General features: G+C 34.0%; 1 protein-coding gene across 1 annotated transcript in view; it reads right to left on the bottom strand.

Annotated features, from left to right (window-relative positions):
• Nucleotides 1-12831: 12831 nt before the first annotated feature.
• Nucleotides 12832-14843, bottom strand: part of LOC105230208 (uncharacterized) — a 155079-nt gene continuing 153067 nt past the window's right edge. The window contains exon 13 of the mRNA XM_049452993.1: nucleotides 12832-14522. Within this exon, the coding sequence (XP_049308950.1) occupies nucleotides 13830-14522 (693 nt within the window). The 3' untranslated portion in view covers nucleotides 12832-13829. The remainder of the gene's footprint in view (nucleotides 14523-14843) is intronic.

Here is a 14843-nt window from a genome sequence, read left to right as displayed (position 1 = left end):
GCGTTGGTGACGTGGTTTGTGGCGCAGGGAAGCCGCTAAACCCAGCGGCGTGCGCTATGCAAGCAGCATATTTAACATTTGCGCTCATAAATAATTCACGGCGTTGTGTGTGTTGCACGATTTTTCTAACATTTCATTTTATTGAGAAATTCGTGTACTTTGGCGTGTTTCTATTTTATTTGCCATATCTTGTGGTTGGCGGTTTTAGAAACACACTCCGAAATGTGCACATTTTTATACACACGTTCGCATAAATTTAGAATATATTTTTATTCCAGCGTTGTAACACAATTTACTACATGCATGTGCAGATGTGGGTGTGCTGGAAATTATTTTAAATTGCGGCGTTTGGCTTTGAGGCGCGTTGCTGCAAACAGATTGGGTTAAAGGAAGGTTTGCTGAATGGATCATCAAAGTTGTACTGTAGGTGTGGGAAGATTTTGAATAGGATTGTCTTTTTGGTATTTGTTAAGCAAGGTATAGGGTTCAGTCCACAAATATAAATACAAAGAAATTTTAAAATTCCACAGTAGAAAACTGTATTGCTGTATACTTTCATGATAGATGAAGCAGTATGCCAAATCGTCTCGTATTTATTATCTAAAGTAAGTTTGTAAATAACATCAGGGCGCTCCCACAATTAAAGTCATGTCATGGTTAGTTAGCCCTGTAGGATCATTATTTTATGAATTTTACCATTTTGAGTGGAACAGCTTTTTTATTGTGAAAATGGATAAAAAGGAATTTCGCGTCTTAAGAAAATATTGTTTTTTGAAAGGACCCAAAATAAAGTAGAATCAAAAACTTGGCTTGATGACGAGTTTCCGGATACTACCCCAGGAAAATCAACTATCAAGAAATGGTATGCTAGGTTTAGACATGGGAAATTAGCACCGAAGACGTCGAACACAATGAGCGTCCAAAATAGGTTTTTGTCGAAGAAAACAATGAAAAAGTCCACAAAATGATTTCTTATGACCGTAAATTGATGTGGTTCGAGATAGCAAGCACTCTAAAAAAACCAACTGTAGATCATACCGTTCATGAATATTTGAGTATACGACAACTCTGTGCAATGTGGGTGTCGTGCAAGCCCACTTTTGATCAAAAGCAGCGACAAGCTGATGATTCCGCGCAGTGTTTGGAGACGTTCAAGCATTCAAAACTTAAATTTTCGCGTCGATATGTGACGAAGAATGAAATAAGGCTATATCGCTTCACTCCGTATAATCGCCAGTCATTCAGGTGGACTGCACATGATGAATCCAGCCCAAAGCGTATTGAAACGTAACAATCGGCTGGCAGGGTTATGGCGTCTGTATTTTGGGATGCGCATGGAATAATTTTTATTGACTACATTGAAATAGAATATCAACAGCGACTATTCTATAATGTAATTGGACCATTGAAAGAATGAAATCGCCGTAAAACTTTCACATTTGAAATAAAAGAAAGTGTTGATCTTGATGACAGACAATGCACCGTATTACAAATTAGTGAAAACGTTAACAAAAATCCATGGATTGGCATTCGAATCGCTTCCGTATCGACCATATTCTGCTGATCTGGTCCCCAGTGACTATTTTCTGTTCTTAAACTTCAAGAGAAAGCTCGCTGGCAAGAAATTTTCGTCGAATGAAGAAGTCATCGCCGAAACGGAAGTGTATTTTGAAATGTACAATTTGTACCACAAAAATTGTCTCGAACAGTTGGAGGGTCGATATAATCAGCATATCACAATTGACAATGTCGAATAAAAAAAATAAATTTTGCCAAACAAATGGCATGGTAGGCCGAAGACCTTTCAATTGACCTGTTAATACACTTCCAGTTAAATTCCCCCGGTCGAGCATGTTAAGCAAGAAAAACACTGTCATGAAAGTGCTGAAAATTTACCACAAACTTATTCAAACTACCTACACTAATTGACTAGACTAACTGCTAACTCACTATCCTGTTAGTACTCACTCTCACTAATAGTCTACCATAATAAACGGTAATTTCATACAATAAGTTTCCAAAACGTACAATTAAATACTTTTCGATGAGCACTGCTTCGTTGCCAGAAGCATAACATAACATTATTTTCAATTATTTTGTATCACATTAATTTCTTTTGCGGTGAAAGCGCCATAAAGTATACTACACATAATCTCAAAAAGCTTCATATGCACCCATACATATGCATTTTCGGCCGAAATACTCGAAATTAAGCGGAAACTATTCATTTCCGTTGACAATGAAAATCATAATAACAACAAAAATAAAAACTTATAGCATACCTGTATGCTTGTATCTATTTACTGTGTTAAGCAGCATATAACACATATTTGATTGTTGCATATACTTGATTATCACATATACTTGATTGTTGCATTTTAAGTGTAATTTTGTATATGATTCCATAATAGGCTGTGTGCAGTCATTCGCAATCTCATGACTCGACATAATTTCCTGTATTTGTATATTCATTGAAATTTTCTATTTATATGACAATTTCACTTGATGCAATTTCATTGGATTATATGATAACTGTGCTGTAGATGTTATGTTGCAACATAATTCTAATTAATTTCTTGATTATAACTTTGTATATATTTTTTTTAATACCTATATACATATGTACCCTGAACAGGGTTTGTTAAAATTGCTACAAATTATGTAAGAGCAAGAAGGAAACGTCGCTGACCCTATAAAGTATATGTATATACAAATTATCAGCATGACGAGCTGGATCGATTAAGTCCATCTGTATATATACGAGAATATTTTTTAGAAAAATTATCAGTAAGCTTTAAAAAATGCTATGCGTAGCTTGAACTCAAGAATATTAAAGCAAATCGTAGCATACATATAGGCGTTGTCTGCATATATACAAATTAGTCACTCATATTTTGAAATATCGATTTGAAAATTTTCAGCCGTCCTTTTTTTTTGAAGAAGCTGCACATTTTCTCGAACCACCAAAATTGGACCACCACAGGATATAACTGTCATACAAATTTCGAGTATGAGATGAAAATTTAGTTTTTGTATGGAGATTTTTTTGATTTGGCAATTTCTCTTTAAGAAATTTTGGTTAATGTTAGACATCAAAATTGCGCTACAGTCTGCGAAGATATAAACACAATCGGATCACTATAGCTTATAGCTGCCATACAAACTGATAGATTGAAATCAAGTTCTCGTATGGAAAACTTTTTTATTTGACAAGATATTCTCATTAAATTTTACAGAGTTACTTTCTAAAGCTACTATGGAATCTCCGTAGAAAATATGAAAATCGGATCACTGTAGCGTATCAAACTGCTCTGTAGAAAATGTGCAGATTGGACTACTATAGCTTATAGCTGCCATTCAAACTGTTCGATCGAAATCAAGTTACAAATATTTGTATACCTTTTTTCCTTAAGAAAGGCAACTGTGAAGGGTATAATAGCTTAGACAGAGCCAAAATACTCTTCCTCTTCTAATATCACAATTATTATAAGGAATAAAAACATTAAAAAACTTTTTTGCTTTTTCACAATTTAGTCATAAACTAGAGTTGTCTTCATAGCAAATATTCAGCTGAAAAATTATTAAGAAATACTCAAAATTACATATGCATATGTATATACATACATATGTGTATTCGTAAGTCACTTATCCAAATCAGGTAACTTTGAAAACGGGTACAACTCAGGCCACTCGCTCCATGAGCCTCACTGCCACATGCAAATAATGCAAATAGGTGCCCCATAGTTCAAGGCGATTAAGCGCACATACACACCAACACACACATGGGTATGACTTTGCATTTTGCTGTGTCTTTATGTGAAATTCGGCATTGCCTTGAGCACCGTTAGGAATTTAGCAAATTTGCACAATCGCATTGTTTCGTTTAATAAATATTCAATAAAGGCAAATTGATAATGACTCGATTACAAGTAAATGCACACACACATAGGCATGCACAGCCTGTGCTTTGCTCAATATCAGCACAGATTATGCTTACAGCAACAACAACATATTATACAGTTGTATAATACAGTTAATATGAGCTTAGAGGCATTCATACCTAGGCATAGCTCTTTTGCCTTTCATGTCACCGCCATTTAAGCACTGCTTGGCTGCAAACCCTTCGCTGGCACTCGCTTACTGACTCGTTCATTCATTCTTCGAATTGTATTGGCGAAGTGCTCATGTAAATATATTACCGAGATATTAATGCGTTTAGCAATTAAATGCAACGATGCAAATTATTTGCTTTGAGGTGCAATTAACGACGAACGCAACGCAAATGGGAAGCACTGCTTATATAATACAGCGCTGCTGCCACATGCGCTCAACTGCAGCAAGCACACACACACACACACACAAACTCACGCATGCAAACTTGTGTGCATTTGCCTTGCTTGTTTGCCTGATTGTGTGCATTAGCATATTGTTCGCTTGAGCTGCAGCACACATAAGCGCGTGTGTGTGTGTGTGTGGCAAGTACGCCGTCGCTTGTTGGCAATTGCAAATTTGCTTAGTAGTTTGGCAATAACGCCAACCGCCAGTCAACCTCAGCTTGCTCTAAACTATGCATGCTGCAGCAACTATGTACTAAATTAGACAAAATATAAACAAGAGAATAACAACAAAAACGCCGTGCACTACATAAAGCAAAATATGCTGGGAATTTAATGTTGCAGGCAAATCAGGCCATTGCGTTTCATTATCGAATATTTGTTTTGAAGCCCATTCGCATACATACACAGCCAAATATACGCTCATAGAATGTATATATATGTATATTTGTGCACTAAAGCATGTGTGCGTGTGTGTGGAGGGTAGTTAGTAATAGTTAAAACAATTAGTCGTACATTGTACGGCGGAAGTGCCAGCTTCATAAATACAGGAGTGAGTAATGCGCCTGCGGTGCTTATTCGTAATGCTCCCGTGTATGTATGTGTGTGTGTGTGTGAGCAAATAGAATTTCAATTAAACAAATAATTACAGTCGGAAATGCCTCTGTAGTAGGCAAGGAGGCCACATTGTTTAAGAAGTTTCAGTTAGCATACATTCGTATTCGGATGCCGCTTAACGCATACAAAAGCCATTTCTAGACATATCTGCTTAATGCTTAGTAAAAGTGATAGATGTGGTGATAGCAATACAAGAAAGTTGGAAAAATACTTCAAGCGTTTTAAATGGGTTTAAAAAAATAATAAAGAATTAACTTTGATGGCAAGAAAACTATAATAGCTTACAAAAAAAAAAAAAAAATCATAAAAGATTTCGATTTTGATCGAATATTTCATATGGCATCTAGCCAATATTGGCTGTTCTGATTCTGATTCTTATGAGCAACTTCTTAAGGTGAGAGGGATTTATGCAAAAATTCAGATGGATATCTCCAAAACTGTTGAACTAGTTCGGAACAGCTGCTCGCTTATATTCCACATATACTCGGTCTGGGACGCTTCCTTCTGTGCGTAACACAGATTATGACAAACCTAATATACCCTATCTCCTCTTAGTAGGAGAGTTGTCTTTTGTGTTTCGCGCCAATCGACACTGGTCGTTTTTGAGCGATTCACAAATTATGTGGGATCCAACGTGAAAAAATTTGTTTCTAAAATCAAATGATCATGAAATATTGAATACATGCAGGTCCCACTAATGTCTTTACTTGCATCAATCTCCCGAAAAGATCACATGACGTTCTTTGCGCAATTCATCAATAGTTTGCGAAACAAGAACTGATTTTGATGATCCTCGCGAAATTCCGCTTGGTGTGGTCTTTAACTCCAATTGAATTTACCATTTCATCAATAAACAGTAATTCTTAAGGAGTTTCAGCGCCAAAAATGTAATTCAGTTCATCGTTGCACTGTTGCTGATTCAATACACGTCGTAACTTGCAAAAAATAATCGCGCGAAAATCTTTGCGATTTCACTCCATTTTTTGGTTGAAATGAATATTTTGAGTTTCTGTAAACAACAGAAGTAGCGCTCGTATGTCAAAAATGAGTATGTATAACATCAAAAACGTTAAACTTTACGATAAGGTTGTGAGTTGCCAGATTGCAATACTAGGGTTCCGGTCTTATTAAATTATTTTTCCTTTAAAGTTTGACATTTTGTGTTTCATTCTAACGTTAGGTTTCAGCCTGCTATGATTTTTATGTTTTCGAATATTTTCGACCCTGCCCTGTTTTAACTGAAAGGCAGACAAAATTCAAACTGCTGCTTCATCGCACAATTTCTTCATTGATATTCAAATTATTAAGTTGGAAAGCATTTCGAAACTACCCACAAACTCACTTACTTATAAGTGCCATATTTAAACTAATTTATTATTATTATAATAGAATACTATCAACATATATCGATAGCAAATGAAATATTAACTCATCATTGAAGTACTCACCCGATTGGCTTGATGATGTCCTTAAAAATTAATAACAACCCTGCAATTATGGATTAGTCATGAGCATATACCATTAGCAATATTGAAAGTAATGTGGAATAATTCCTATATATGCCTAAGTATAAGTACAATTGTATAAAGGGTGACTTAATTTGATATTGGTGCATATATGAGGGTATCGGGAGGCAGTTAATAAAGACGAATTAATATTTTTTTAGTTCTTACTTACCTTCATATATATATACATATATATGTATGTATATTCCCATAATGCCTAAATGGAACATACAGCCTCAACTTTTTTCATACCGTCACATATATTTTGGAGGCAGATGTTCCAATGCTTTCAGACAAACTCTTAGTCAGTGGGAACTCTAAAGAGGCAGAAAGAGAGGGAGAATCGATCTGAAATTTTGCATACTTCCTTTTCTCCCCAAAAAGCTACTCATTTGTCGAAGCCGCCGATATCGGACCACTATAGCTGATAGCTGTCATACAAACTGAACAATCGGAACTAGGTGTTTCTATGGGAAATTTATTTATCTGAAGAGATATGCTCACAAAATTTTGCATGAACAATGGCAATAATGAAATTTCTTAAGAAATATTTAAAATTTTTCAAATCGGATCACTATAGCATATGACTGTCATATAAACTAAACCCCCGGAATAAATATATTCCAGGGAAACTATTGTATTAGTAGTTATTATAACTTCGCTACAATCGAAGTTAACGTATTTTCTTGTTCTTTGTTTTTCGTTTTGTACTTCGTGCTCATCTTGCGACACCCTATATAAATGCATATAAATTAATTAGTTCGCTTATTATCTACATTTAATTGCTTATAAGTTAGTCAACGCACAAAGCTAAGTAAACGTACACCTTATGCATACATACAAACCTATATACTTATATACTCACACCCATACACACATGAACGCATATTTGTACAAAGCATTACACAATACAATGCCATAAAGCCAAATAAATGTTTATCTTCGTAATTAATCAATGTGATTTGATCTGTTAACTGGGTTACACACACACACACACACAAGCACTCGCAACTTTTGCATATGTGTATGTACATTATGGCAAGGCAAACACCTGCTTATTTGTGTGGGTGTGTGCGTATGTGCTTTGGCCTTTGTTGCGCACAGACCGCAGGTGCTCGGCACATGTTTATAATTATTTTAACCACTTTAAGTTTATCAGCATTGCATCGGTCAGGTTAGTCCATTAAGTTAATTAAATTCTTTAACGAGCATTTGTGGTGGTCAAGTGGCGCGGAAATATTTAACATGTTACAAACATTTCTCTTTTTTTCAAACTGCATACGCGCGCATATACTTGTATGTGGTATGTGTGTGCGGCAATGGAATGTTTAATGCCTTTAGCTATTTACAGCAGACGGAGATGGGAAAAATGTGGAATATTACATTTATTATATTTATATTGAACGTAATAGCTTTTGTGTGATGAAAATGCTTTTAAGGATCTTTTTGAATTATAATAAAACTTAGTCACTTAGTAACTGATCTATATGTTTGGAGATAAGACAACTTTTGGCCATCATTTCAAAAGAGTTTGAAACTATAGAGCTGATAGAACGCTTTGGCAACAACGATAGTAAAATTAGATCAGCCTAAAGGTAGGCAACGAAAGTGGATCTCCTTGATTATGCTTTAGATGTTTGAATTAGCGACGTTTCTTTCAACTCTGTTGCTTGGTTTAAGTCGGTATTCCTGTCAGTAGACAAATGGTTGTCTAGCATAAGCTTCAAAAGGTCATTTTAACGCATTTTCTAAATTTCAGGGTACAAAAATCCACACCGAGCGTGCATAGCACTTAGCTTCAGGTTTCTAAGCCTGAAAACATGCAACATGAACGAAATGATTTACCGAAAAGCAGAGAGGGAGGAAAACTCGTAGTATTTACGATAAATCTTTGTCTCTGTCTAAAACCAAAGAAAGATTGATTTTTTTCTTTGGTAAATTTATATCGTCACCTAAAATGCAAAACAATGTATCATCAAAAAAATCGAAAATCGCTGTTAGATATATAAAAGTAACCAATACATATAACCAGTTTATAACCAAAATTAAAATTTTGTTTCCATTTGTATGATAACCGATATATAACTATTTTATAACCGTTATATAACCATTTTATAACTAAAAAATAAGTTATGTTTCAGTATGAGTGGTTTCTATTACAGGATTTTCCTTCCATATAATAACCAATATATAAGCACTTGATAACCAAAACTAAAATTTGTTTGAATATAAGTAAATGATAACCAATATGTAACCAGTTTATAACCAAAACTCAAGTTTTTTTCCAACATGAGTGATCAATTATAATTATATATATATATGAAAAGTAATGCTAGGTTGTTTTACATTTTAGATGACGATAAGTAACTAGTTATAAAAATTTAATGCTGTTTTTACTAAAACCCTCTCGACGCAGGTCAAATTTGTAAATATTGCATTACAACTGAAGGTTATACATTTGTCTTTTTTATAAAGTTTCCATCAAATTCACCGAAAAGCTAAAAGTGAAACAAATTCTGAAAATTTAACTCAACTCCAGCGAAACATAACAACAACACGTCAATATTGATATTGAGCAGAGTAAATTTGATGGAGAAATGTTAACGAGTTTCAATGCCAACAGAAATATGCAGCTAACTGGTGTTGTTGCTTGTCGTTGTTGTTACTTTTCGACGGTGTTTTCACTCTGAAAATGTATATTTTCATTTGTGTGATGTGCGGCATTGTCAATCCTAATTTTCCTGTTTGCGAACATATGTATAAGGGTGATTTTTTAAGAGCTTGATAACTTTTTTTTAAAAAAAACGCATAAAATTTGCAAAATCTCATCGGTTCTTTATTTGAAACGTTAGATTGGTTCATGACATTTACTTTTTGAAGATAATTTCATTTAAATGTTGACCGCGGCTGCGTCTTAGGTGGTCCATTCGGAAAGTCCAATTTTGGGCAACTTTTTCGAGCATTTCGGCCGGAATAGCCCGAATTTCTTCGGAAATGTTGTCTTCCAAAGCTGGAATAGTTGCTGGCTTATTTCTGTAGACTTTAGACTTGACGTAGCCCCACAAAAAATAGTCTAAAGGCGTTAAATCGCATGATCTTGGTGGCCAACTTACGGGTCCATTTCTTGAGATGAATTGTTGTCCGAAGTTTTCCCTCAAAATGGCCATAGAATCGCGAGCTGTGTGGCATGTAGCGCCATCTTGTTGAAACCACATGTCAACCAAGTTCAGTTCTTCCATTTTTGGCAACAAAAAGTTTGTTAGCATCGAACGATAGCGATCGCCATTCACCGTAACGTTGCGTCCAACAGCATCTTTGAAAAAATACGGTCCAATGATTCCACCAGCGTACAAACCACACCAAACAGTGCATTTTTCGGGATGCATGGGCAGTTCTTGAACGGCTTCTGGTTGCTCTTCACCCCAAATGCGGCAATTTTGCTTATTTACGTAGCCATTCAACCAGAAATGAGCCTCATCGCTGAACAAAATTTGTCGCGAAACACATTTCGAACCGAACACTGATTTTGGTAATAAAATTCAATGATTTGCAAGCGTTGCTCGTTAGTAAGTCTATTCATGATGAAATGTCAAAGCATACTGAGCATCTTTCTCTTTGACACCATGTCTGAAATCCCACGTGATCTGTCAAATACTAATGCATGAAAATCCTAACCTCAAAAAAATCACTCGTTATATATTTAGTAATAAATTACAAAAATAAAATAATAATATTTACACAAAACAGCAAATTTTTTAAAAATATAGCTACAATATGATTTTACGTCTAACTTAACTTTTAAGTTTAAAATAATTGTACGCTTTAAAGTTGTGCGTTTAAGTGTTAAAAATACAAACAAACTAATATATTTTTAATTTCGAATTTTTTTAATTTTAAATTTTTCAATTTATAATATTTTGTTGTAATTCTCACAAAGCTGCCATAATAATTTTTTGTTGTTGTAATTCTCACGCAGCTGCCATAGACTTTCTTACGAATTTAACTTAACTTGATTTTAAAAAATATTTGCCTGGCATATCCTTTACACATACACATAAGAGCTTTGTTGTATTTTGGAAATTTTCATTTGATTTTTTTTAAATATTAGATATTCTTTGAGAAGAAGCACTTTATTTCACCAAAAACCATACGTTCAGCTAAAACTTTGAGAGCAATAAATATAAAATTTGCATAACTAGTCAACAATCAATACGAGTTTTGTCCATAACTTTACATATTTTTCTATGTGTGTGTGTGTGTTTTTGTAATTTTTAATATATTTTTTGTTTTTGTTTGGTTTGTAGGTAGAAAAATTCATCGAGTTACAATTTTTGTGGGCGGGAGAAAAGATTATTTGATTTGTTTGTATTTTATTTAGTTGCTTTTAACAGCTTTTAGTTAAACATATATACGTATGTTTATATATTTTTGTTAATTTTTTTAGCGTATATGATTTAAATTGCGTTTAAATGTAGTTTTCAGTTTGTTCACTGTGATTTTGTCCGCATTAATTTTCAGCTAACGCATGTAAATGAAAAGAATTTCTCTTTAGCTACTGTTATACTATATATATAGACATATATATAGCATGATTTTTACTTAAATAAAATCAAAATATTTCTCAACACTTTGTCATTGAATTTCGTTTAGTTTTAGAATGCAGCACAGTTTTTACATTAAATGTTTGTTGTTCGCTTATTTTGCTTAGACTTATTTAGTGTTTTTTTCGTTAATATATGCTAAAGTTGGATTTTTTTATGTATTTGCTGTAGTACATAGTATTCGCGCAAGATTTAGTCTTTTCTGTTATGTTGTAACTTCGTTCAATGTGGCTAACTAAAGGTCTACACCTCCTTCATTTATACTTTATATTATGTTGTAGTTGTTGTACGCTATGTAACTATATGAAAGACTTTATAGATATTATGTACAATTATATACACACTGAGGCCTTTACGTGCAAAAATACTATTTGTATTGGTAGTAGTGGCGTCCTGAAATATTTTTGGCTACTTTGGTGACAGCCAATTGTCTTCAAAACTTGCAACTTTTAGTGGATTTTTGAATATTTTTTCTTTGTCATTCAATAGGTTTGTTCAATGTTTTTGTTCGTTGCCAATACAGGGTGCAAACTTTTTACCTTTACTGCTTTTGAAATACTTTGAGGACTCACGTTATTCTGAAAATCTTAGCCACCACTAATACGCGTATTTTATAGTTTTGCAAAATATATTTGTAACTAAAAGTGACTTTTGCAGTTTTTTATATACACACATATATTATTTATGGCTCTGCTTTAAATTTTTAAATAAATTCTGTTTATAAAATGCTTGTTAGCTTCGGCATACAGAGTGATTTCGCTGCTATGTGCAGACCCTACAATATCTGGTAATGGAAATTCAAAAAAAAAAAAATAATTGCAAACATTTAAAAATAATAAAAAAATAAAAGAAATTAAAAAACTTAATTTAAAAAGTATAAATAAAAAATAAAAAAAAAATAAATAAAATAAATAGAAAATTTAAAATTAAAAATAATAAAAAAACATTAAAAAATGAGTTTTTAAGTAAAACCAGTTACAAAATTTTTTAAAAATTTAGAAGATTAAAAAACATTGACCAACAATATTATATGTAAAGAAATACAAATTTTAAATATTAAAAAAAAATTCACATAAGAAGTAAAATTTAAAAACTAAAGAAATTGAAAAAAGAACAAATTAATAAAATTAAAATAAAAGAAAGAAATAAATAAAAATGTTAACAGAATTATTTAAAAAAAAATTATGTTAATCCAGCCAACAAAATATTTTATAAATTTAAAAACTTAAAAAAAAAAATAAAAAAAAACTAGTTTAAAAAAATTAGATCAGAATTTTAAAATATTAAAAACAGAATAAAAAAAAACTAAAAAAAAAATTACAAAAAAATGTAAAGAAAAATTTAAAAAAGTTTTTTAATAATTAAAATTTTCAAAAATTAAAAAGAAAAGTAAAAAAAAAACTAAAAATTAATAAATAATAAATAATTTAACAAAATTTTTTGAGTTAAACCCGGTACAAAACATTTTAGAAATATAAATTTTTTTTAAATTAAACCCGTTACAACAAATTTCAAAAATTTTAAAAATTAAAGATATAAAAAAAATAAAAAAACTAAAAAAAATTAATAAAATTTATTATTTAGAATATTTAAAACAAAAAATTTTTTTTATATTTTATATACATAAATAAAAAAATAAAAACTTATGAAATTAAAAGACAATTAAAAAATTATTTTAACAAAAAGTTTAAAAACAAACAAAAAATTTTGAAACTTTACAAAAGTTAAAAAAAAAAAAATTTAAATACAAAAAACAAGAAAATAAATATGGGAATTGTTAAGGAAATAAACTAATAAGAATTCAATTCAGTTAAAAATCGTTGCCTACACTTTGGCGCGAAGATAAAAAACCATTGCACTCGATACTGAATTATCGATATGCAAACAATAAAAAAAAGATAACAGAATTAAAAAAATATAAAAAAAATCTAAAAAATAATTATAAAAAGATATACGTGAAGCCAACGCTGTGAGCTCCATTTAAGCTTACAAACATTTTTAGGTTTTTCTTTATGCAGACGTTTTTACACACAGATAGATATTTATATATGATTTGCGTAAAGGTACTTGTTTTATAAATGCATTGCCCTTAGCTGTAGTTGTAGTTGTAGTTGGCTAGATCTAAAGTACATTTTATGATTTACAGTACACACATACATTCATATATCGCACTAAGTGGTTATACTCTATAACTTAACTACGTATTTTATTTGGAAGTCTTGTATATGTTTGTTCACTTTGCAAAATTCGCGCCGATTTCGGGCATTTCTGCACACTTTTGTAATAAAAACTGAATTTAGAAACCCGTTTGTGCAAACTGACAAGAAAATAATTGCATTAAATATATAAAATTTACTTTATTCTACAAAAATATTTTAGCAGTTACTTAAGGTACTTTGTGCAAGTAGTTCAACAATGTTACAGAAACTGAATTTTTTTGCTACAAAAAATTGTTTCGAAGCGCGCATATAATTTCGGAAAGTAAGTCAAAGTTAAATTTCACGCTCAAAACTCACCACACTTGCTTTCGCCACTTGCTCGGCCTCCGTTTTGCCACAAGTGAACCTGCTTCAGCTGCCTTATTCCTAAATATTTAAATTACAAGTAATTTACACAATGCCCGCATAACGGCATTTTCTCCAACGCCTCCGCATCTCCATTTGTGCACCGTCGTCCCACTAGACGATTGTGGTGCGCTCCGCGTTGCTCGTACACGTACTACTCCCCCCAATGCATACAAATTGACACTTAATGTCATCTTTCGGTAATTCTCAGGAGGCCACTGTCTCATAGTTGCCGCTGCCCAGCAACGCGGACGATGAGTTGAGTAATGGCATGCCGGTCGTCGTTGCCGCCGCTGTAGCCGCCGACATGCCCATGCTCATGCCAGCGAGTGAGCCGCCACCAGCGCCCCCCACACCGGCGCCGTTATGTGTGCGCGGCGATGTGAGCAGCGACTGCGTTGCGGCCAGGCTAATATTCCCCGATGTCATCGATGAGGTGAGCGCCGAGGGCATGCCATTTGTCGTCATGGATGCCACTGCCGCGGCAGCTGCGGCCGCCGAGGCATGATGCTGCAAAGCGCCCGGATGTGGCAAGGTGTTGCAATGCATGCCGCTGCTGGCGTTGCTAGTGAGGCTGCCACCGCCCATGCCGCCGGCACCAACGCCGCCCGAAGTGCTGCCCAGCGTGCTGCTGTTCGTTTGTAGAGAGCCGTTGGATTGGCCGCTAAGTAGCGGTATGGTGCAGGTGGTGGTCGAGCCGTAGGGCGAGGTGGGTGAGGTGCGCGTCTCGTAGGCGGGCAGGTAGGAGCGGCCGGGTATGCGTGTGTAGATGTTGGGTGGCGAACGTGTGGAGAGCAGCGGCGGTGGTGCGGTGTAGACGGGACGTTGGGCGGCTGGCGCGCGCTGCGGCGTATTGTAGAGGCTGAAGGCGGGATTGGTGGTGAGCGAGAGTTCGCCATACTGCAAAGAAGAAGAGTGTGTGGTATTAGTAAATAACTTGCATGTTCGTGAGTGCATAAAGTATGAATTTGTTAATAATTTTTAAGTGCTGCTCAGTTATGCAATACTTTTCATTACACGTGCGCCAAAGGGGCGTCACATGTTGCCAGTGCAAGTGACCATTTTAAATATTTAGGCGTTTTTAAAAGCAACATTTCATTTAAATTATGCTAATTCCGGTAGCAAGCTATTTTCATAGCCCACACTTGCCCTCCCGTTCACTGTTATCTTTACATGTCTATGCACTACTACTTATTTCCCCTGGTCTGCTATGCAACCCTT

Source organism: Bactrocera dorsalis, chromosome 3, assembly GCF_023373825.1.
Source record: "Bactrocera dorsalis isolate Fly_Bdor chromosome 3, ASM2337382v1, whole genome shotgun sequence".
Taxonomy (NCBI): Eukaryota; Metazoa; Arthropoda; class Insecta; order Diptera; family Tephritidae; genus Bactrocera; species Bactrocera dorsalis.
This window is presented reverse-complemented; position numbering and strand designations above follow the sequence as displayed.